Source organism: Haliaeetus leucocephalus, unplaced genomic scaffold (genome assembly GCF_000737465.1).
Source record: "Haliaeetus leucocephalus isolate CR32 unplaced genomic scaffold, Haliaeetus_leucocephalus-4.0 Scaffold317, whole genome shotgun sequence".
In the NCBI taxonomy this organism is placed as follows: Eukaryota; Metazoa; Chordata; class Aves; order Accipitriformes; family Accipitridae; genus Haliaeetus; species Haliaeetus leucocephalus.
Genome location: NW_010972753.1, coordinates 852320 through 875691, shown reverse-complemented (window position 1 = coordinate 875691; position 23372 = coordinate 852320). Strand labels below are relative to the sequence as shown.

Genomic DNA, 23372 nt, shown 5'->3' with positions numbered 1-23372 from the left:
ACAGAATGATATGCAGGGGAAAAAAAAAATACATTTTTGGTACCAAAAGGGGTGTGATGCTCTTTTGGGACGATTCACATGTACTGGCTATTTTGCTATAAAATTTTACTGAAGACATTAATTTTTATGGTGGTATACCCGGGTGAGATTGGCAACAAGGTGACATTGGTATGTTCTTGGGCTTGCCTGGGTACCTTGGATTTAAAAAAAAAAAAAACCAACAATACACAAAACACCTCAGCTGCTCATGCCTTTACCTTCACTTGAATTTCATATCAGAAATGTCAGAGCATGAGTTACCTTGCTATCAAAGAAAAACACCCAAGAAATTAATTGGTTTGATAATAAAAATGTTATCTTAAAGATCAAAGATGGAAGTGGAATTTGTTTGGGGTTTTTGTGGGTTTGTTGTTTTCTTTTTTAATTTTAGTATTTTGTTTTTGTTAATATGTGCCAAGTCAAACACCTGATTAAGCCATTGGCTGAAAAAGTGATTTATTCAGGTTTTAGTGTCCTATCCCTTCAACTAAGCATTGTTTAAGACCAGTTCCCATGTCCAAAACATTTCTAATAGTCATCTTGGAAAGATGCAGTATTTCTGATGCTCACAGGATCCTGGTGTATATTAAAGAAATGTGAGTATTTCATTGCCCTGTTTGGATGTCAGCTGTGCTTATTCGAGTGCACTACATCTGCATCAGGAGTGTTGAGCCACTGTGAGTACATCATTGCAGTAATAATTTTTTTCAGGCTTCCCCTGCACTCCATGAGGAGGCTGAATAAGACAGACAAATAATTTCATTTCCAAGTCTCACAACTTGATGGACAACAGACAAAACCTAAGAAAAATGCATTCTGTTGGACATTGTAAAAAACAGCTTTAGCAAAATCATGAGATTCTTTTATCTGACATACATGCAGTAAGAATATTTTAACTTCATGTACAATCAGATACTTTTGTTAATATTCTCGTTGTTTTGCTAATGAGGCTTTAAAAATGTTAGTGACTGAAAATACAGATTAAAACCTCTTCCTTTCCCTTCTTTTTACCATCATTCGATCTCTTCACCCCCACCCTGCCCCTTCTCTTTTTTTTTCGTCTTTCCTTCTCTTGCCTGCTGTCAGGAAAATCTGCCTTTGAAGGGACAATTCTGTACAGAGTGGCACCGGCAAAGATTGACAGCTACAGACGCTATAACAGTGAGTGTGTTTCAAAATCAACAAGCAATAGCTTTAGTCCTCTGTACTTGTTTGATTTATCTACACTTGTAAAATGTGCCACTGCTACTCACTTACGGCTACTCTACATGCATATATCTGTCTGTAAGCTAAAGTCAGTTTGCTGCTGATGAACTTGCCTAGCGTTAATGCAATGAGAATGCACTCGTTCCTTCTGTGCATGTGTATGTTATATGTCCATATAATGTATGTGTGCGAGTCCACAATAAATCGTGAATTGCATCGGAGGTTTGGGTCTCAGCTATGGATTGAAATGAAGACCATTTAGTCCCATCGTTTTTGCCACCTGAAACATGAAGACTGTTCATAATAACCACAAACCTTTGAATTAAAAGTCCTTCTGCTCTAAAAAGAAAGTTCCCATTGTGATTGCTGAATTCATAAAATATGCTTTGCTTTTCCTAAAGAACATTGTGGGTTTGGGTTTGTTTGGGGTTTTGTTGTTTGCTTGGGTTTTTTCTTATTTACTGCATGCTCTTCATTTGGCATTCTGTCTTTGACAGCTATTACTCACAGCATTTTGGCTGATATGTTTTTTTCTGCCAAGGAGGGTAAAAGAGACAACGCTACTTTCATTTCATGTCCAGGCTTTTGCCTTCTGCGTTTTGGAAGCAGGGAACATGCTGCTTTTCATATGCTTTTACTACCCTGCTAATACAGAAGAAAAGGGGTTGGTTACATCAGATGCAAGAGAGAGGAAGCAAGGAAGACAGAAATCTGTCCTTCCACCTGCTTCCTCATCAAGAAATGTAGCAGAAAGAGATCCTACTGAGTCACATTCAGTGTGACTAAGTACAAAGTGTTCAGTCCTGTCCTCCGGTGAGCAGGATGTTGTGCTAACTTCGGCATCTGCTTTTGTCCCAGACAGCTTTCTCTTGAGAAGATCCAAGCTGTGCTGCCCTTCTTTGTCCTTCTGGGTGGGGGTGTTTGCTCTCCTACCTCTGAGGATTTCTGTTTTATGCATGTTCACAGCAAAGGATGAAGCACTCGAAGTTCTAGTCTTCTGTTCTGATAACTTGCACTTACACCTTCCTTTTTTAAACAAAACCTGATCTTTTTTTGAACAAAAATCTTTGTGAATGTGTGCAGCTCTGAGTATTTCCTCATGGAAAATTATCTCCCTGTCTACCAGAATTCATCTCTTTTCTGCACCTCTTCTCAAGCTTCCAACCAAGCTCTTGCTCTGGCTGGAGCAGACCATGTGGCTGGTGGTCTTCACATTTTTCTGCTGCTTCTCACCTTAGAGTCTTCATGACTGCTTATGCATCACTGAAATTGCATGCTTCTTGCAGAGTTCTTAGACCATTGTGTCCTCAAGTCCACCTATCTGATAAGTATAATAAGGAATTATGAACTAAATCTCCGGTATGCTTGACTTCTGATTTTAAGATCTAGCTTCAAATCTAGGGACAGATGCAAGGTCTGTCTTTGGAGCCTTTAATTGCACAACATCAGTCTTTCTGGGCAGTGTTGCCCAAACATTACCTTTCAAAGCTTTCCAGAAACCTGCTCTCCATGCCCAGCCAATTTTTCATTAACAGTCCAACAGCCCTTCCCCTTTTCTCGAGTCATTTGGGGTCAGCCTAAGTGAAGTCAGGACGAATTCAGTCACCTTTCTGGTTGTGCTAGAGCTCTTCATTTAGTTCTCCTTGTCAATAATACTTGCCCATGGTTGTGCCATGTCACAGAAAATAAATTTAATTGAAGTGATTTCACAGAGTGTGGGACTGGATGGGTTTCTACAGGTATGCTTGATAATCAGCTGCAAGAAGACAGCTGAACCCACAGTAGATTGTCTCGTGTTGCTCTGGGCAAACACCCATCTAACCTTTGTTTTTAAAGCTGACAAAAGATGTCTTGTTTAATACTACCTCTCTTGGCATTTGGCTGACACTTAGGTATTTTTTCATGTTGCAGAGGTATTTTGTTTTCTCTTTAAAACCGCATCTCAGAAGACCAGATGTCCAGCTACGTTTGTGGACAATTCATTGCTTACTGGGTTGGAACTGGGACTGAAGTGGGTGGTATGCAAAATCAGGTCATCTGGGAAGGTTTAAACAAAATGAGGGTTGGCATTGTTGATACTGTCAGCAATGTTATCTCCTAAACTAACATACAAAAAGGAGGGTTTCTCAGTCTTCCTGCTACATCTGTCGGCGTTGGCAGCTCCCTTTCTGCGTCCTCCTGTTCCTCCTGCGCAGACCCACTGAAGGTGTGCCCAGCTCCTTCCAGTTCATGTCTGACCTGTCATCCTTATTTTTAGACAAATACCCATGTGCTTATGTCTCAAATGAAAATCATTTGGAGGCATTCCACAGAACTGTTTTTGTTTAGGGATCTCTGTTTACAACAACCCACAGCTGTTCTGTTTTCAGCTTTCTGATTTCTCCGTCAGTTAAGCTTGAGTCCATTCATACCTTTAGATCGGTTACGCCCGAAGGGTGCTTGGGGTTCACCTGTATCGCACTGCATGAAGCGTTGCTCAACTTGTAAAAGCTCTAAGCTTGCTTCAGTTTACAAACATATGCTTAGTGCTAAATCCTTTTATTTTGAAAGCCATTTTGCAACTGCTGTGTTTAAAAGAAATGTCCTTACTTAACCAAGGCCTGTAATAGCTAAATGCTGTTGAATTAGTGTGTAGCAGCTTCTAGAGATACCTTCCACTGAAACATGCAAGATCGTCTCCTGCATAAACACCAGGCCTTGCCTCCATATGCTGACGTGGCTTTTTTGGTCATTAGGTATGCCAGGCTCTGCTCAGTGATAATTCCAACTCCTTTGGCATTCTGCTCATCAACCTGCTGCCAGAAAATCTTTGCAACTGCATATGCTGCGTGAAGAGAGACACACAGCAATAAAAAAATTACTTACTTGTTTTGTTGATCACAGCCCTCTTTTCTTTCATCCTGCAACTTCCCTGCACCTCCACGAAAAACGCCTCTTGGATTTCTAATTTTTTTTATTTTTACTGGTTTAATTTCTCTTTCTTCGTTCACTTTCTTTTTCTTCGAAGATGCTATAACTGAGGAACAGGGCAGATACAATGCTTGATTTGACAGATATTTGCCTCTCTTTCCTTATATATGGATCCACAATGCTGTCAGTAATAGATATTAGATTTAATGGAAGAAGATGAGACAGGATCGTTGAAACAGAAATATTCGTGAGTAACCTTAATTGTGTTTTCTATTGTTTGACTGCTTTTTTTTCTTCTTTTTTTTTTTTTTCCCCTCCCCTAATCCTTGAGGAACTATGGCTGGTCAGAGTTCCAAGAAATCAATATGGTTGATGTATTTATGATGTTATTATCCCTATTTAAGGGTGTCTGAATGTGAGTGAAGTTGAATGAGAAACCCAAATGTGGATTTTAGCAGTTCTGAAGAGAGGACAGTTATAATTTTTTATTTCACCTCAACTTCTTATAACTTGCTTACAGAGAAGAACATTTATTAAATACACAGCTGCTACAATGAAAAATAACATCTGAGAAAGAACAATGCTAAAATTGGGTGAGGGAAATTTTTATGATGAAAAATGGCATCCTGTTTTCTGGAGAATTAATGTACAGATGGCAAGGGATTGGGGTGGTGGGTGGAAGAATTATGTTGACTGGGGTGAAACTTGTTAAATCCTTCCGTTGATTTGGACTCCCCACTACCAAGCGGTTTTCCATGGGTGTCACAAAAGACCAGTTTTTGATGAGTGGCAGGTAAAGAATCCTTTTGGCTGTGGTTGCTTACCCGTCCTTTCACATGTAATAATGTGTTCCTGTACTTGGTGAGAACAAGGGTGGTGAAAAAGAAGTTCCAAAATGAAGACGGCGATGGTACGGTTATAGAGCTCCTGAATAAATGATTGTTTCTATTCGCTCTTACAGTACTCGGGGAAATGGCTGGGCATGAGGTGAAGCCACCAACTTCGGTATTGATGGCTCTGTGTTCATGCTGCAGAGGATGCTTGCACTGCATTGCCCTTAATGCATGCTGCTACGTGGTGCTGGACACCGCTCCCCTTTTCCCTGCATGATTTCTTGTGCAAGTGTAAAAATCTTGGGGCTGTTTCTTATGTGGCAAGAACTGTTGTGCTAAGGAAAATGAACATGCTGAAAGGAAATGACAAAATGTTTAGATTACGTGGTTACATTTCTTCAAGGAATATAACTGAGAATAGCAAATAATGACTAATATGGAGACAGTCTGCCTCAGCCATTTGTACATGTGTAACCACTCTTGGTAAAGAAGCATAAATTTGTTTTTTGAAAGTGTGAGAGTATTAACCTTTAAACTGTGAAGAATCAACATGGCTTTGTTCTACGGTAATATTTAAAATCCAACTTCCTTTTCTGGTTTTGATTTTTTGATGACACTGTGGAATGTTGTTGGGGATGGCGTCAACAAAATACAGGACTTTGATAGAAAGCAAGCTCAAGATAAATACCTCATAGGCTGTGGGTATTTGTTCTGTCTTCACCAGTACATGAGGAAAAGGAAGAAGGACAGTTCCTGTCTCATCTACTGCAATTGCCATGTATAACTTCACCTTCTTTGTCATTCAGATTGGTCACTCGGGCGTTCCACGCTGTCATTCTCTAAATGGAAGGAAAGGACATATTTCCCCTTGCTTTCCTGCCCTTCCATAAAAGGCATAAGTCCCAATAAGCTCCATTTACACAGTTCTTTGTTCTGTTAAACACAGCTGACAGTGTTTCTCTTTGCTGCCAGACCAAATCAGGAGATCCTTTGCATCATCTCAGGTGTGTGTGCCTCTGAACAGCTGACCTTTACATCGCTGAACAGAGCGCTGAGCCTGAGAAGCGCTTAGAGGGCCAGAGCATCATTGGCTTATACGTCGTCAGAGTGGTCCGTCTTTTGCCCAGTGCCGTAAATTGTCTGAGGAGAGAACAATCCAGAATAAAGAACAAAAATTAAATTGCTAAATAACAGCTCAAAATAGAAAGCTCTGTAAAACTCACAATGTATTCCCCTTTTTTCCTGCCATTTTAAGCTATTTAGAAACAATTCATTTCCTGCTTTGAATGGAGTTAATTTTATCGCAGCTGTTTATTTTTGTTTTAACAGCTTTAGTTTACACAGCCCTTTATCAACCCTAAATATCTTTCTGCTTTAGAATCTTGGTTTGATGCCAGCGCAGCTCTGGGGCCGTTGGTGAATTAAGTCCCATGTTGTGGTCTCTTTTTAATCCCTATTTGAGCTAATCTGTTTTGGTACATTTCAGAATGTTGCTCTCAAAAGACCTGTAACTGGCATAGCAGGAGTGTGGTGTGTTTGAAATGTCTTGAGAAAACTAATCTCTCTTACGTACCCATAGAGAAAAAAAAGTGTCTGAAGTGCGAAATTCCTCCAGACAGTGTTGTGAGAATTTAATCTTCATGAATACTAAATTATCTTGCATTTGTAAGGAGCACGAAGCAACAGAGAATCTTACAGCTCTGAGTGTTTTTAAATAGCTGTATGTCAGTAGTCCCATATCTTGTCCCAGCCAAAAGTTGGGAATGGGTGGCTACTGGGAATTTTACCTTATTGCTGCTGATGCTGCTCACGTTCAGACTTTATGGACCTTACTATAAAAGCACACCCAACACTCAGATTTGAGCTCTACCTTGTGGCAATGATGATTCAGCAACAATAAATCTAGGTAAAAGAATAAAGTGTCTGTGCTTATAGAGCCAGAAGTGGGAAGTGACACCCCAAAAGACTTATCTCCTTCTTGAGAAATTTGAGAGATCTGAAAAATTTTCCTGCTATTAGGACTGGTGTGGTAGTAGACACGTTAGTGAGCACCTTGTTGATGTTACATTCTTGGCTTGTCAGCCGTCCAAGTGCTGACAGAGATTCTAGAAAAGTTGCTGATAAAAAGTTAAAAAAAAATAAAATAGCGAGAGGTCTGACTGCTGTAGCTTTTATCCTATCCTGGCAATATTTGAAGTATTTAATAACTAGAGTTAAAGAAGAGCAAGATGTGCTCGGTGTTTCAGAGGACAGCAGTTTGCTGAGCTGCTGGCCTTACCTTAGTGCTCAAGCGCATCGCTCTAGCACAGCCGTGCCAGACTGCGTGGGTGTATTGGTCGGCAGCAGCAGGTGACCGTGCCACCTGAAATGCTCTCCAGTTTTTAATGCAATGCCCATTTAGCAACCTGACCTCCCTGCTAGCTGTAGCTCTTCTTGAAGAAAATGTCATGTTTAAAGTTCATAATCTGACAGTCTAGGTCACTCAGGTTCCTGCTTAGTTCCCAGCTGTATTCATGGGCTACATCGGTTTTTTGGGGAAACGATCCACGCAGCTCTGTTCTCCTACTAAGCTGTTTGCAGTAGTGGCAAAAAAGGCCATGAAAAGCTGAAGGAAAAAAAACAAAAGCCAGGTATTTGGAAGGGGGATGTTTTTCCGCTTTAAGAGGAGAGATCACCTCAGCCATCAGCCATCCCTTCCTTGTGTAGGCAGGGCTGGGGAGGCCAGTGCAGCTGCACTTGGCAGGATTGCTCCGAGAGAATTGCTGACATAGATATGCTGACATAGAGAGCGAGATACAGAGAGAGAGAGAGATGAGGGAACAACCCAATGAAAAAATAAATGAGAGCAGAGAATTTGTCAGGCAAGGGTAGACATAGTGTTGCAAATCCTTGCTTGCAGGTTCTTTATCTGTACAAAGCACAGGTGTGTATCTCATGTGCCTTGGGAGGAAGGTAAGAGAGAGTGTCCTTAGCACGTCTTTAAGAGTAAGAGCATGTGAGATTATTTTCTGCAGGACTGTTTTGTACTTGAGCACTGCATTATTGTTTCTTAATGTTACTGCAGATCTTAATTTTATCTAATTTGTTCTCAGTTTCCGCTGCATATAGTCTTCCTCTTTTGTCACCTTTGCCTCTTGCCCTCAGCCATGAAGTGATAAGAACAAGAGCAGGCTAGTTCTTGGAAAAGCCAGGGCTTTTATTCTTGCTTATTTATTTATTCAAGTCCAGAGGGCTTCTCAGTTTGTGTCGTTTGTGTCAATATTGTCATTTTCCGGTTGATCGGGAAGAATTCTTTTAACTTTGAAGGAGCTTTGTAAGGCTGGCCTCTGTATCCAGCCACTCAAATGCAGTTTAGTTTGGACAGGCATCACTTCAGTCCATTCTGTCTTCATTTAAAAAAAAAAAATTAAAAAAAAAATGCTGCTATGTCCTATGTTGCTTTGTTATGAGGACTGTATACTGAGACAAAGCTCTGTGGCAGCATAGAGAATGAAATGACTCTTGGATTATCATCAAGCACAGATGGGGGATGCTAGGGAAATCTGTTTTAAGCCTGAGGTGAGGTTTCTGACACAAGGTGTGATGTCCCGTCATAGAAGAATGGTCATAAAAGATGAAGAACATAATGAAAAACAAGTGATGACCCAGAAACAAAAGCCTAATTCTTACTGGAGCCCCTTGAGGTTTCTGATATCTCTTTCATGCAGGCTTCAAAGATCTGGAAGTCCATGTGAGACCTGTTGAGTAATTCCTATAATTACTTCCATATTTTACTTCCATCCACTGCCCAAGATCCAGGTCCTCTTCTCCCACAATTAGTGATGCAGAAAATCTATTTTAATTATTTATTTTAAAGATAGCTTTTTTGTTCATTTCAGGGAGTGGCTAAGAGCAGTCATGGTTTCTATCAGTTAGAATCCAGTTACTTGTGGAGGGACATCTCTGCACTGCTCCTTCCATCCATCACAGAGCAGTTCGAGGAGATTTTGGCAAGGATGAAAGAAGGAACCTTTGCCAGAGGGTAATTTTGCCATCCTGTATCAACATCTTTTGTTCAGCAAAGAGGCGATGATCACTGTGATTTGTTCGAGTCTTTTGAGTTGTGGATGTTTTATACTCAGAAATATTATTTGTAACTCAGTGTAGTTGATTGGTGGGCATTCTCTTTGCATTTATAAGTAGTAAATAAAGTTGGTTCTAGTCTCTGTCTCAGCCAGGGTCCTGGTGACTGATACTTTGCAAAGCTGGGGAAGGTCCAGCTAGTAGAACTTACAGCGTCTTCTGTTACTGCCCGAGTCACAACAAGGTGTAGCAATAAGAAAGAGGTGGTGACTTTGCTGTGTTGCCTGAGGAGATTTATACCCCTCTGGCTTAATTAATTTACCCTTGCCTCTTGAGTGCCTCTGCATCGTGGAATGGCTGTGCTACGGATAACCTCTCCCCTCCCTCCAACCACAGCCCGGAGCAGGATGGCAGTGAATGCTTTCATGAGCTCTGGAAGAGAAGGAGCGCACAGAATTTACTTTACTGATGGCAGCAATACTACTGTTCTAACTACCATAATAAACGAGTGAAACCAGATTCGAAGTTTTCCCCAGGCCCTTATTGGGAAACTGAAAACGTCCAAGTAGAGATCAAGACCCCTGCATATTTAAGAAAAGAATTGTAATATTATTATTTAGTTTTCTTTTAAATTCCAATCCTGCACAGCTTATGGAACAAAAAACTTGTTGAGCGCTACCTAAATTGAACACTCAAAGAAACAAAAACGTTACATTCAACAGGCAGATGCAACAGGCTCTGAGGAGGCCAGAGGGCTTAAGCGTTTTCCTTAGTCTTTAGTCTTTTTGTTTGTTTCCAGTTGGGTACTTTATCTAATTCCGCATTTATACTCCTTTCATGTTTTGGATACAGAAGATCTCAGAGCAGCATATGATGACCTTTCTGCTTAACAGTTTTGGTAAAAATCCTGGTCTGACACATACTTCCTGATTTCATTTCCTAGCAGCACCCTGGTGTTGAAACCAATTTAACAGATGAGCCCCTCGCGTCCTGGATTGCCAAGTTGTGCCTGTAGGCCTTGGGACTTGCACTGGTTTCTGTGGTTCACCCGAGAAGCTTAAAGTAGCCCTTGAAGAAGATGCTGTGTTCTACTGGGTAGTCATGTAGCTGAGCAGCGAATTGCCAGGAAGACAAGAAGTCCCCCCCAAAACAAGTTGCTGCTCGCCAGCATGGCAGAAAGTTGTTGGATGGAGGCTGTTTGTTGAAACCAAAGTCATCACTTGAACTGGAGAGGCAAAACCAAAGGATTCGATTGTTAATATTAAAATTTTTATTCATAAAGATTTCAATTGACCAAAATATTTTTTATTTAGGTAATTCCTCTATTTGGTTTTGAAGAGTTGTTCTAGTGTAGGTAGGCTGGAAATGATACTCAGATGCTTTCAGCTCAGGAACACTGCTTCATTCTGTTTCTGTTGCTTATACACATCAGAGAATTGTAGAAACTGTAGATTTTATAAAACTTCCCATGTGTTCCACAACTTGCAGCCCTTTTCTAGGGATCCAGTAGACTTTGCCCAATCTTAGTGCCATTTCTTTCCTTTGGCAGAAATACAGATAATTTTGGGGTAACATTACTTGCTTACCAAAGGGAGGAGGGAAAGAGATTTGTATATAATCTCTACTTGATTTTAGGTGTCTAGATTTTAAAGAAGAATCTTTCTTCTGTACAGGTAGCATCTTATGATGAAAATCCATTGCACTCATTTTGTGGACCTTGATATAAAAATAATTAAGAAGATAAGCTTACTTTAAATTTTTCTTTCTTTGACTTGTAAGATCCACATCTGTGGCACCACGAATGCTTGTGAGGGGAATGTGAGGATCTGAGTTTGTTATTCTTAGGTAGAATGAGTGCTGTAGTAGCAGCAATTGCTGTGGTTTTCCTGGAAACATAGTGAAGACAATGTGTACTGTAGGAAGGAAGATTTAAATGATCCAGGGGACTGTTTCAATTGGAGGAAACTTCAGTGGGTCACTTTTGCTGCTAGTGACTGTTTGGCCTGATTCTGCACCGTTCTGTAAAGTGGCTGAAGCATCGCCATATTGCATCTGTGGCCTCTGCTATTCAAACAGCAGATATTTTCAGATAAGTGCAGATAAATTTTCCTAATCACTGAGAGAAGTAATGCAAATCAGAATGTCAGTTTTGATTTATTATATTCCTAGAGGATAGTGTGCATGGGTGCTTTTCTTATGAGGCTGTCTATGCTGCAGAGAGATTTAATTTTCAGCAGGGAACATATTATGCAGCTTATTTGATTGCAAATTTGTTTGAACAGCTTTCAGCTTTGTATTTCCCGGTTAGGTAATGTAGCTTTAGATACTAATTGCATAATTGGCTTGATATGAGTCATACAGATTTAAGGTACAGCTCGCCTGGTCTAATTGCTTGTTAGCTTTAAGCGGCTTTGTACAATAGCTGCCCTACAACTGAATTTAACTCTTTCATTTATTGAGTTCTCTTCCAAACAATTTTTGTCTGAGGAAGAAGGATTTTCTTGGTACTCAAGGAATGGCCATCTTCATTCATGAAGTTTTGGTGCTGGAGTATGCATGTTTTGTTCATTGGTGTAAGTTCTAACTGGTACACCAATGTGATGAAATAGAGTGATTTTTGAAACTCACAAATGAGTGCATGGCACAGAGAGCATCTTCTCTACCTGTTTCTTGTGGTTTAGTTTTCCTTTAGAGGATGGTGGTAGGGATCATTTTCCAGTCACAATCTGTTTTGAAAATAGTGAGCTTCAAACCTAAGATTCCTTCTTTCATCCTTCCATTTCACAGGCCTAAAAGATGCTACAGGCTCTGAGAGTGATGGTGGTGACTCTTGCAGCACAAAATCGGAAGGCGCCAACGGAGGCACGACAATCCAACCCAAAAAGGTCAAGGGTGTTGGCTTTGGAGATATCTTCAAAGACAAACCTATAAAGCTACGACCAAGGTCGATAGAAGTTGAAAATGACTTTCTCCCAGTAGATAAGGTACGTGTCATTTCTTAGTTCTCTCTTGGTGTTGGTTTAAAGAAGTTTTCATCCTAAAGTTCTAAATTCTGTCACTGGTCAGAATGTCACTTTCTCCCCGTTTTAATGTGAAGTGTTCGCAAAGTGCATATGAAGTGGCCTTCGTTCCCTGAAGGGAAGTCTTACTCCACTTTATAATAAGGAGAAGTCTTACCTTTGTTTTTCACAAAGAACAAATATTTGTGCAGCGTAAGTCAATAGGTTTGTTACCCAGCCAAAAATTGAATATAGAATTTTCAGGAAAATTCTAAAATTTTCCCTCATACCCACAGACCTTCCTTCCTATGTCTTCAGATTTCTCTTAAAGTTGGCACGGTTAGTGGAAAATAATGGCTTCATTTTTGTAAACACAATCCATTATTTGTGTTTCAAGTGTGTAGTTAACTAAAAGCAACACTTCTTTGCTGTCATTGCATTTTTCCTGTATAGGGTCAGGATGGTTAACCTTTGAGCAGTGCCATTCAGAGGCTTCAGCACTGTGGTCTTTGCCTACTCATAGCACCAAAATGTGATTCACTGAAACAACATTCGGTTACGACTGCAGAACATTAACCTCCCCAAATACTTCTCTCCTGGCTGCAGGAGATTTTTCCCTCGTCATTGCCATGTTCTTTGCCATTTAATGCTGGCTGAGAGCAAGAGAATCCTGCATTAAGTTTGCTGTTCCATGCAAGGTCATATTTAGGTTGAGAGCTCTGCATACTGGATCAAAAGTGTTGCAATGTATGATGCAGAGTGCCAAATCAGTACAAATTTTTCCCTAGCAATGTTGTTTTTAAAGAGATCTTTACCCTGGTATGTGCCTTGCTTGTTTACAGGTAGCCTTAGTTTTTCAATAACTTGTAATCTTTTGTAGAGGCAGACACAATGCTTTCCTCAATTCCTTCTTCTTTTTTTTTTGTTTTTTAAATTCTTTCTGAAGTTTGGAGACCCTAAAACTCTTTCTGTTGCTTCTTCTTGATACAGTTATTGATGAAACATTTTATATATTACTGTAATGAAACTGTTATCTCTTTGATTTAAAAGATTTCCTAAAAACTACTGATCTTTTTTAAAGCATCAGCAAATCACTGTGAGGATTTTATAATGTGCGATTATTCAGAACGAGATACTTCCCATGGAAAATGTCAGTCGCATTTGCAGAAGAATTAACAGGGTCTCATTTTGTTGGCGTTATCACTTTGTGTTCTAATGTGTTTTCAATTTTATGAATCGTAAGTTTAGATCGTATTTCACACAGAGGTGATATGAATTATTGGGGTGTTAAGTTAAGAGGCCTTTTACACAGATATTGGCAGGAGTATGAGGGCAGAAGGGATTGCTGCCAGTTGAGCAGAAGCAGATGCCATTAGGCTCTCCTGTAAATCTCCAGGCAGTTCGATGTGCTCCAAGTGTTAGCCCAGTGGTAATGATGTAGGATATAGTGGCCCTTGTCTTTTAAGGTGATCAATAAACTCTTTAACTAAAGGAAAAACTGAGGAATTGCGTGAAACCCCCTTGGTTTTATTGGTGTGGAGAATTCATTGCTTTGCTGTTCTTTGTTCTAAAAATCACAGAAGCAGATTATTCTAGGGTAATTAATGATGCGATTCTAGGAGTTTAATCTGAGCAGTGCTATCGGAGCTGTGCTTTTAAAAAAAAATAATCAAATACTTATGCTTTGTAGTCCTTTTCTTTGCCTGTTTGCATTGATGAATCGACTACTGGCCATGTATAACTAGAATCAGATTCCTGAGGCTTGGATCTGTCAAATTCCCATTAACAGTGGGTGTAAGTGAACTAATTTACAATGCTGCACGTGACTGAAGGCATAGCTTGCTGACAGGTGAATTTTTAGGAGGAATACAGTATGTGTCTAGGCATGTCGTGTTTCCTGAGAAAATCCAGTGTAACACTGTTAATGTAGCACAAGTTTTATGGTCAAATAGAAATGCCTGTGTCATATGTCCTCCTTCTGCGTGTGCAGCTTCAAGACATTTGAACAGGTGTTTATGCTTATTTCTTTTTTCCTTTTTCATTTTATAGTAGCTTATCTAAACCTTCTGTTTCTAGGTTGGACTTCCTTCTGATATGATCTATATGTGCTTCCGTTGTTCTAACAAGCTATCACTTTTTCCTCTCCTGTAGCTGAAAATAAACCTCTAGAAGTGTAGGAAAATTAATTCAACCAGTATTTTCTAGTCTGAGTTAACTGTATTGGGTTGGTCTGTGAGTTGAGGCTTCAGCTGGAAATGCTGAAGACCATAATAGGTGAATACAAAATAAAAAGTCTTAAAAAGCCATTTTTATCTTTCTGAAAACTGCCCTTACTTCAGAAGAGACTATTGAGGGTATTTTTAACGTTTTCCGTTTGAGATATATTTGTAGTTTTCTGCAGGCAGGGCTTTCATAGATGGCTAGCAGTGGTGAATTTGAGCAGAGCTACATTTCATTAACAGCCTTTGGTGAGGTCACATTAGTGTGTGCCAGAACTTAATGTAAATTTTATACTCAACCTGGGGAATATTGCAGCCACTGTAATGATTTAATATAAAGGGGAGGCTGTCGTGGCTCTAGATCCAGCAACTTGTAAGATCTAGTTAACTGGTGTTTAGGGATCCTTCTCACTGCAAAACACTGAATTTATACAGAAATTTTTATTTCTGTATATATTCAGTATGTGTGGGAGAAGAAAAATAGAGAAGAAATAATGGAAGTAGACACAAGAGCTATAAGGGCTAGGAGCTCATGTCAATTATGAAGTCCACCTGTCCGTTGCAATAAGACAGAGATTTGTAAACTCTGAGACTGAGCGCTTGCAGGGTCTGAGTTTCTGTTTTGAGCCGGTGAGCTCGGGACCTGTTGCGCTGGCAGTCACGCCTTTCCCACCCCTGCTCTGTCAGTTCCTGCCTGGTTGCTTGCAGAAAACGTTTTTCCCCCTTAATTTTCAGTTGCCATTTAAAAGGAGCTCTGCCAGCACTGCCCAGCGGCACCCATGGTGCGACGCCAGCGCCGGCTGTGGGTGCTGCGCGCGTGCTGCCGTTGCCTCCCTACGGCATGGCTCGCTGCTACGTACCTGTCCCCTCCGATGCCTTTGGAGGCGCTTGCTCCCCAACAGAAATGTTGAAGCCAGCGTTCAAAATACTGAGAAAATGAAAAAATGGATGCGAGCAAACCCACCTGGTACTGAATGCAAACACTATTAAAAACGCCTGCTGAGGCAGAGGGCGTGCGGTGTGAGCACCACGTGTGCGTAGCACTTTGCGCTCGAAAGTGCGGGTTTCTGGCGTTCATTTATTCAGAGACAGCCGTCGGCGACGGCGCGGCGGTCGTGGCAAAGCATCGGCAGCGTGTCGAACTGCGTAGGAACAGGGGGAAGCACTTAGCTGTTCAAGCAGCATTTGTGGTTTGCTTTGAAGTTGCTGTCTGCCGTAGTCCGGCATCCCTGCCCCAACCATTCCTTATAGTGGCATCTTGTGAGGACGGCTACGGGGAAGAGGGACCCTGGCCCCTTCTGCAGTTGTCGCGAGAGCAAGGTCGCCTGCAGCAGGGGCTCGTTCCTGCGCCGGTGTAACTCCCCGTTCCTTGAGTTCAGTGTGGAAACAGGATTTATGTGTTTCTTTCATTATGCAAAAAAATAGCCCGCGTTTGCAAATGGTGGCTGACGTTCATGAGGCAGTGTGGACATTATAAATAAATTCTTTAGGCGATTGTTACCCTTTCTGGAGTAGCTAATTCACAGGAATAAGAGGGAAGGGTAGGGGAAATATGGTTGGCTCGTGAAATGAGGGACAGTCGAAAAGCAGCACGCCCCTTTTGGGGAGGCTGGCTCAAAGCAGGACATGGTACCAAGGGAATAGAACGGGAAATGCAAAATTAAGTTTAAAGAGAGGAAGAAATTCGATAACCTTGGCTGGCAATGAGTCTCTGCTGAGTCACTGAACTGTGCTGCATGAGTGAAGAGTGACTCCTGATCTCCTGTATGCTTCCTGCCCTTCCCTGCTCTCCCCTTAGATATCCGTGCTTGCTCGTTTTCTCAGTTTGGTTTGTAAAATGTTCAGGCTGCCTGAACAGAGTTGTCCAGGTACTGGTGATGTGGGTCAGCTTTCACATCAGTCTGCACCAGCAGTTTTTGGTGGAGGAGGTTACGCACACAGTGGTTTGTGCTGCTTGTGATGTTTTTAGGTGTTTGTTTTTATTAAAGCAGCTATCGGACTATAAGTGCAAGGTAGCTGTTGTCCACGCCACAAGACTTTACATGTATGTTGTTGGTCTTTATTCAGAAAAGATTTGTCCGTATGAAAGAAACACATCAAGCATACGCATGAAAACATTTTCAACTTCCGTTCCTGACTTAAGCTACTTGAAGAACATCTAAAAATAAAAAGAACATGAGGAAAATCATCTTGAAGAACTACTAAGCAGAGTAGTGTAAAAAGTATTGATAGTACCAGAAGTTACTCTTAAAAGCAACGTGGAAAATCTGCTCTGTTCTCCTGGGGCACAGCACTGGGCTTCTGCCAGCACGGGTTCTCCTGGAGGAGTGCTTGCTGGGAGGGAATACTCCTGGTTTTTCAGTCCTGGTTTTGATTAGGAAATCTTAGGATGCTTCAGTCTGAAAAACAGGATGTGTAGGTTTAAGCTAATGCAATTTTATTTCATAATAGGGAGACAATAAATGTTGCAAGTTGCTCTGGATCAGCTGATGATCGGTAGCTTGCTAATCACAGTAAATCTCTGAATTTCAGTTGAGTCTCTACCATTACCGAGCTTATACCCTGACAAGCATTTTAAAAGAAGACTCGTTAAAAACCCCCAAATGCTGTGCTTTAATAGTTTAAAATAAAGCTGATTTCCTGAGTTCCAGAAATACCTGATGGAGACATAAACTGAATTTCTAGGAAAGATTTGTCTCATGTTTCAACATCAGTACAGAGAAAATGCTTCGGAAGGCTCACAGTACTGACATGCAAGCTAGCTTTTTTTGCTGTCTGATGAACTTCAAGAGAACTGGATCATGAATGAATATGATCTAGTATGTCTACTAATAGCAGTAAATTCTACCTAAGTAAAATCTAATTTATATAAAAAGATTTAAATGAGTGTAATCAAGGATTTAGGAATAAACAGTTTTATAAAGTCTTAGTGTTTCTAAGTAAAATGATCTTTTTTCTTGCCCCACTTGGATTTTTTTATAATATAACTGATTTTTAACTGCTACATCTGAATTGTTAAGTTTTTTAAACTTTGAAAAGATTATAAAAATTCTAATGGAATGACATTTGATATTCTTAGCACACGCAAACTTTGAAAATTAAAAGAATAAATACAGTTATGCAAAAAAATAAAATACCCTGCCTGACTTTGGAAATTACACAAATAACTTCAAAAAGACTGATGAATGTAAACCAAACTGAATATAACCTGTGAAGTAAAATTTATACACTCATCTTTTGCTGTCAATGTAGCTTCATTAGTCTGTGGATTTTTTTCCGAAATTGTTTCCTTTTTAAAATTTTTCCTAGTTGAGGATTATTTTTAAAAGTCATGCCTGATTGTAGTACTTATACTTTTATATACTCATAAATTGTATGAATTATAAATGTGTCACAGATAATTCTTCTCTCTTAAAACAAATACCAGTAATTGAGTCTTTTCTGGAATGGAAATTAATGATGTATTGTAATATAACTTTAAAATAATTTGTGATTGGAAAACAGAAATCTTGAGGAAGGAGATTGCAGGCTCAGTATGCCTTCAGACTTTGCTCTGAATCCCTCCTGAACCTGTTCTGCAGCATGGTGCAGGCGCGGGGAGTGTTGCTGCAAGAGATGTTGCCTTTTCTGGGAGCCATCATCTTGTGCTCTTTTCCTTTTTTAAAATATCCTGATACTTTTTCTGGAGATCTATACTTGCAGTGATAGTCCTACTCAGATCAGTTGTGATTTGCTTTCAGTATAAGGCCAAAGGGCATCTCAGAGACCATCTAATCCAAGCCTCTCAACTGGATTAGGACCAAATATATATGAACAATCCCCAGGGGAAGGCTGGTTTTTAGAAAAGCATCCAATAAAGAAGATTGTGTATCCTCTCATATTCCACTGTTGTAGCAGAAAATATATTGTAATATCCTGGCTCTGCAAAATAACCTTTTTCTTGTTCTTTTTTGTAGGAACCATGTTGAACAATTTATTGTTCTCCCCTTTAAAATCTACAAAGTTTGTCATGTCCTTCCTTACAGTGGTTCTTAAAACAGAGAGAACCGATTTTTTTGCTTCTATCTTTTTAATGTATGAGTTCAGAGACTTTTTTCTTGTCCCATAATTGTGTTGGCACTCCCATGAGAATGCCTCTGTAGAGAATGGGCTGTGCGCCTATAGGGAATGCGTTGAGTGTGCCTGAGTATGTCCGTAGTAGATGTGTTCGCGTGTGAATGCTTACTGAACAGTATATACGGTCAAATGGGAGTGAGAGTGTATCGTGTCTTGTGGCTTGCTTAAATATAAATCTTTAATTTCTTCCAAATTATCTGAGAAGCCCTTGGTGTGTTTCCCTCCCCTGCCCTTTTTTCAGTCGCTTTAAAGTTGAATGTTTGTGAGGAGGCAGTATTAAGAATTTATAAGATTTTCATGGAAGAGCGCATCATCTGAAGTTTCTTGATCATCTTTCTTTAAAAAACAAAAGCTGAAACAAAGACATAGGTGACATGAAATTTCAGCTTTTTTTTTTTTTTTTTTTTTAACAGAGAGACCAGTACACTCAGAATTTGTCATAAGCTCATTTTCCTGTAGAGTTCTTTGCAAGACTTTCTGTCTGGGCTGTTCACAAAAAGTCTGTACATCCTCACTCACATTGCCTTTCCTAGCTGTCGGTCTCAAGAAGCCAGGAGAGACTAGGCTGGCTTGGGAAAGGAGAGGAAACTTCTCGCTGCGAGTGAGCAGAGGTAGGAAAAGCTCCAGATTTCCTGTGAAATAAACAAGTGGAACCTTTGTTTCCCCGGGATGGCCCGGAGCGTGAGTCAGTGTCAGGGCTGGGCTCCCGCTCTCGCCGAGCTGAGCTCATGCAAGGAAGGGGCAGGACTCCAGGGCTCTTCTTGGACACTTGGAGCTGCTGAAAGGCAGCTTGGCTTCACAATGGGAGAGGAGGTATTTCTTTTACGATTAGTTGGGGTTCTTTTCTGTGGCTGTTTAAAACTGTATCGTAATATGTATTCTGCAGAGCACAGGATTCGACTGCAGGGTTCTTTGGTTCTTCTGCACACTTTGTAGATGCCAGGTAGGGAAAAAGAAAAGAAAGGAAAAGGGTGCTGGGGATCCCGAAGTCCGTTTCTGCTATAGAGGACCGTATTAGAACAGGGGGTTACTTTTGTGTGAAAGCATATTCTGTCCTGGCTCTGTTTAGCTTAAGTTTTTTTCCTTTCACAGTGTTTGGCCATTAAACTTGCACAGATGTTTTTTATTTCTATATGATTTGGTTTCAGTTTTCTTATTCTAAAGAATAATGTAACTTTACAGTTAGACAAGACTAGCTGCACAGCCTTTAGGAAGTGTTGCTCTTTCAAATGTTTGCTTAGTAAACAAAAATTCATCCCCCTTCTTTTCCTTCCCAAATGCATTAATAAAACTGCACTTCTTCTTTTTGGCAGAGAAAAGAGGAGGAGCTTTACTAATTCCTCTTCTGAGAGAGGTGACATTTGGAGTCTTTTGTACAAATGAGGAAAACTGATACGAATAATTTTTGGAGAAAATTATATTGGGATAATAAAATCTAGATGGAAATTATCCTTTCCTTCAAGAAACAGCAAGGAAAACTGGAGTCAACTGGTGCTTGTAAAATTTTATAGAAAGCTGAATGGAGAGACACCAAGTAAACTGTGTAATGATTTGCAGATATGTTGGGGACTTTCAGTAGAAAAATGTAAATTTCTCTCAACTTTGGCTTTTCGCAGCTAAAGTCAGTAAGCTGTGTGCAGAAATGAAGCTACAAGTTTTCCGAGTTGCTGCTTCTCTTAGGATGTGCCATGTGTCTTTCTTTTTTTCTGCCTTAAAAAAAAGAAAAGAGGAAGGAGGAAAGGAGTAGTGCAAAAGGATCATAGACCAGCCAGGCACTCGGCGGGCTAAAAAGTCTGTAGGCCAATTTCTAAAATGCCTTTTTAACTCCTTGTTGCATTTGTTTCTATAGGAGGTCAGTGGCGTTTTCTGTTCTAAGGTAGTTCTTAGATACTACGGGCATGAGCTTATATTACTACAGTTAGTTGACCAAGTGCTTCCTAAAAACTTCCCAATAAAAACCAAGGAGGGGGAGAGAGGACTCAGCTCCTGGGGAAGAAGTCCTGATGCTGCAGCGATTGGTAGCCAAGTGGGGGCTGCTGGTGCCTGCTTTCTGCTGGGCGCTGGGCCACTTGCCACGCACTGGCCACCCAAAGAGCGGCAGCCCTCCCGCCGTACGTACGGCCGGCAGCGGCTGCTGCAGCAGTCTCTGTGCCTAAAGCACTTGCTGAAAAGAAAAGCTGAAACACTTGACGTTAGTCATTCTCTGTTTGTGTTTCCAGTTTGGGAGCTTCATTCAAAGGAGAAGAGATGAAATTCCAGTCAGTTGAAAGAGAACTGGATGGAGATGCTAATGCATTTTGCGTTGTCACTTGTTGCTCTGCGGTTTTCTCTGTAAGAGTTTAAAATATCTCCCTGTTTTGCCTCAGTAACTTCTGTCCTGATTTCAGTGAGGCAACGTGGGAAAAAAATAACACTAAAAAATTAAAATTAAAGACAATCTGAGGAGAAGAGAAGAAATAAAATGCCAAAATGAAAGAAATATTTGCTGTCAGCACTAAGTCTGGGACTACCTGCATGACAGTACGGGTTTGGTCTTTTTTTTTAATTATTGAATTTGAAAAATATAATTAAACAGCTACTTGTCAGCATCGTAACTTTCACAAAAGACCAAGGAAGTATTGTTGCCACTTTAAAAAAGGAAGATATTAAGGAAGAGCCATTCCCTGCTTAATGTTTTCCTAGAATTTTTATTTTATTTTATTTTATTTTTTTTTGAGAGGTGAAAGTTGCTACTAGGCTTTCCTTACTGCTGCACAAGGAAGTGGAGATCCATGTAGCAGTTGTAAGGTTCATTAATTTTTGTAAAAGAGGGAGGTTTCATAACAGCAGTGTCTAAGCTGGATGGTACAATCTGAATCATGCTAGTTACCAGCTGCAATCTAGACAGGCACAGTTCTCCTGGGAGAGTAGGAAGGAATTTCGTTCACTCAGTGCAGTCTGCCTAAAGGATTCTTCCTAGAGGAGATAGAAATTAACTGTGAATTGCAATCTGCAAACGGTAAAATTCCTGGTTAGGATTGCAAGGGGACATGATCCTTTACATTTGTGTAAGCCGCAGTCAGTAAAAGGCAAAAATGAAGACTAAATAAAGCAGTGAAAAAAGAAGACTTATCTGCTCCCCAAAATACTTAACTTTCACTACAAAAGCATATTCTAGCACTGCAAATCCGCAGCTTGAGGAAGAAAGAAAATGAGCTTGTTCATACAGCTCATTTTGATGCACATGCTTTCAGTGCTTTGAGAGGAGGCAGTTGGGAGCGTGCTGTGTGGGATTCATTCTGTATCTGCTTTTTTTATTTAATTTGCTAAAGCATTTTTACTCATCAGTGATTCTACCATGTCTTGCTCCATTTGTTTCAGCAGCATCTGCCTAATCTAAACTCTTACATTGACTTTCTCACCATTAACCTTTTAGGAAGGCAGATTTTTAGTTCATTAATGGTTTGAAATAGCCTGACAGCATCAAATGTCAGGATTCCAAATTTTACAGAAATATGAATGTTATAAGGTGTGTGAGTTAAGACACATGGGTTTCTCTCCTGTCCAGCACATCAAGCATACTGGTAGAAAGAAGCCGCTCTACTGTCTTCCCTGCCCATAATTTGAAATTTTAAGAACTTGTCAAAATATGAAGTTACAACAGCTTTAGAGTTTGAACTCGCCTGCCGGTAGAACAGGTTTAACTGTGGAGAAGAGTGATGTAAAAGCAAAGGGTGCACTCTCCTGCTCTCCAAGCTACCCAGAGTTTTAATGGAAATTATGTTTTCCTGTTCGTACTCATGTTTTTGTTTCTACTCCCTTTTCCATCCAAGAAGTTAAAAAAAAATTTTGCATTGCATATTTTACCTACTTATTTCTTTGAATGTTATTTGAGATAGCGCATATTTCTCTGGTGACTTGCATAATGCTAATGAAGATATTCTTCATCTGTGGTTTGTAGACTGCTGGTGGTCTGCTAAACACCTGGTAGTTTTAGTGCATGGATAGCTGGATGGGACATTTGGTACTGGCTCAGGTCGTTTCGTAATGGAGCTCAACAGCTGGAAGCAAGAACTAAAGTAATTTTCCATTTAAGCGGTTCCGAAATCGCTGAGGACATGTTTTGTAGTTGTAAACGGGAAGTTAGGAATCTGTGAAACAGTCTCTCTAATTAGATGTCTTCCCCACTATGAAGGTTTGAGACTCTACTATTAATGCAAAAATATAAATTACATGAATGTGGAGGATATAAACAGTTACAGCTCAGCATAAACATTAATATCATTACTGAGGAAGCAGTATGTATTCATACACTGAAATATTGAAATATTGTGCGTCTGAAGACGTCTTAAATCTATAGCACTTTCTCAGGGAAAGTCGGAGATAGTTAAAAGCCTTTTCAGACTGCTTGACAGAATCAAATTTATTCAGGGGGTTGGTAAGTTGTTATGAGCGCTTCACCGATAGTGTTGCAGTAGATGAGGTAGATGTAGTGCACCTTACAGCTCAGAGAAAGTCTGAGATGGCTAAAGAGGAAATGCAAATATGTATTTCTGTACGGTGGGTTTGTCTTTTTCATGCAATAGCTGACTGTCAATACAGTGTTTGCTTTTTATAATCTTTTAGACTCATAGTGGGTTTCTCTGCTTCTGTGATAACTACAAAAGATGGCCCAGGAAAGCAGACTTGCATATGCCATAAAGCATTTTTTGGCTCAGAAATTACTCCATTGAAAATTTCTGTAGTGGCCTACAAATCAGAGGATTTAAATGAACCTGTAAGAAACCAAAAGTTACTGCTTTATAATTTTGAAGACTTTTCTAATTATTTTCTCTTATATCTTTGTTCTCCCTATAGTTTTGCTTTCCTTTTAACTGAAAAACTTAGTTTCTTTGATAACGTTTGGGGGGAGAGAGGATTTGGAGTAATCCTTTGAAGTTTCCCTTGTGTTATCACTTTGGTTTTTTGTCACCTTGCTTTATTTAGATTTACTTTCCGAAATGTATTGC

At 40.1% G+C, this 23372-nt stretch overlaps 1 protein-coding gene across 1 annotated transcript in view; it reads left to right on the top strand.

Moving 5' to 3' along the window:
- Positions 1–23372, top strand: part of SH3KBP1 (SH3-domain kinase binding protein 1) — a 218823-nt gene that overhangs the window by 121020 nt on the left and 74431 nt on the right. The window contains exon 6 of the mRNA XM_010571263.1: positions 11838–12034. Within this exon, the coding sequence (XP_010569565.1) occupies positions 11838–12034 (197 nt within the window). The remainder of the gene's footprint in view (positions 1–11837; positions 12035–23372) is intronic.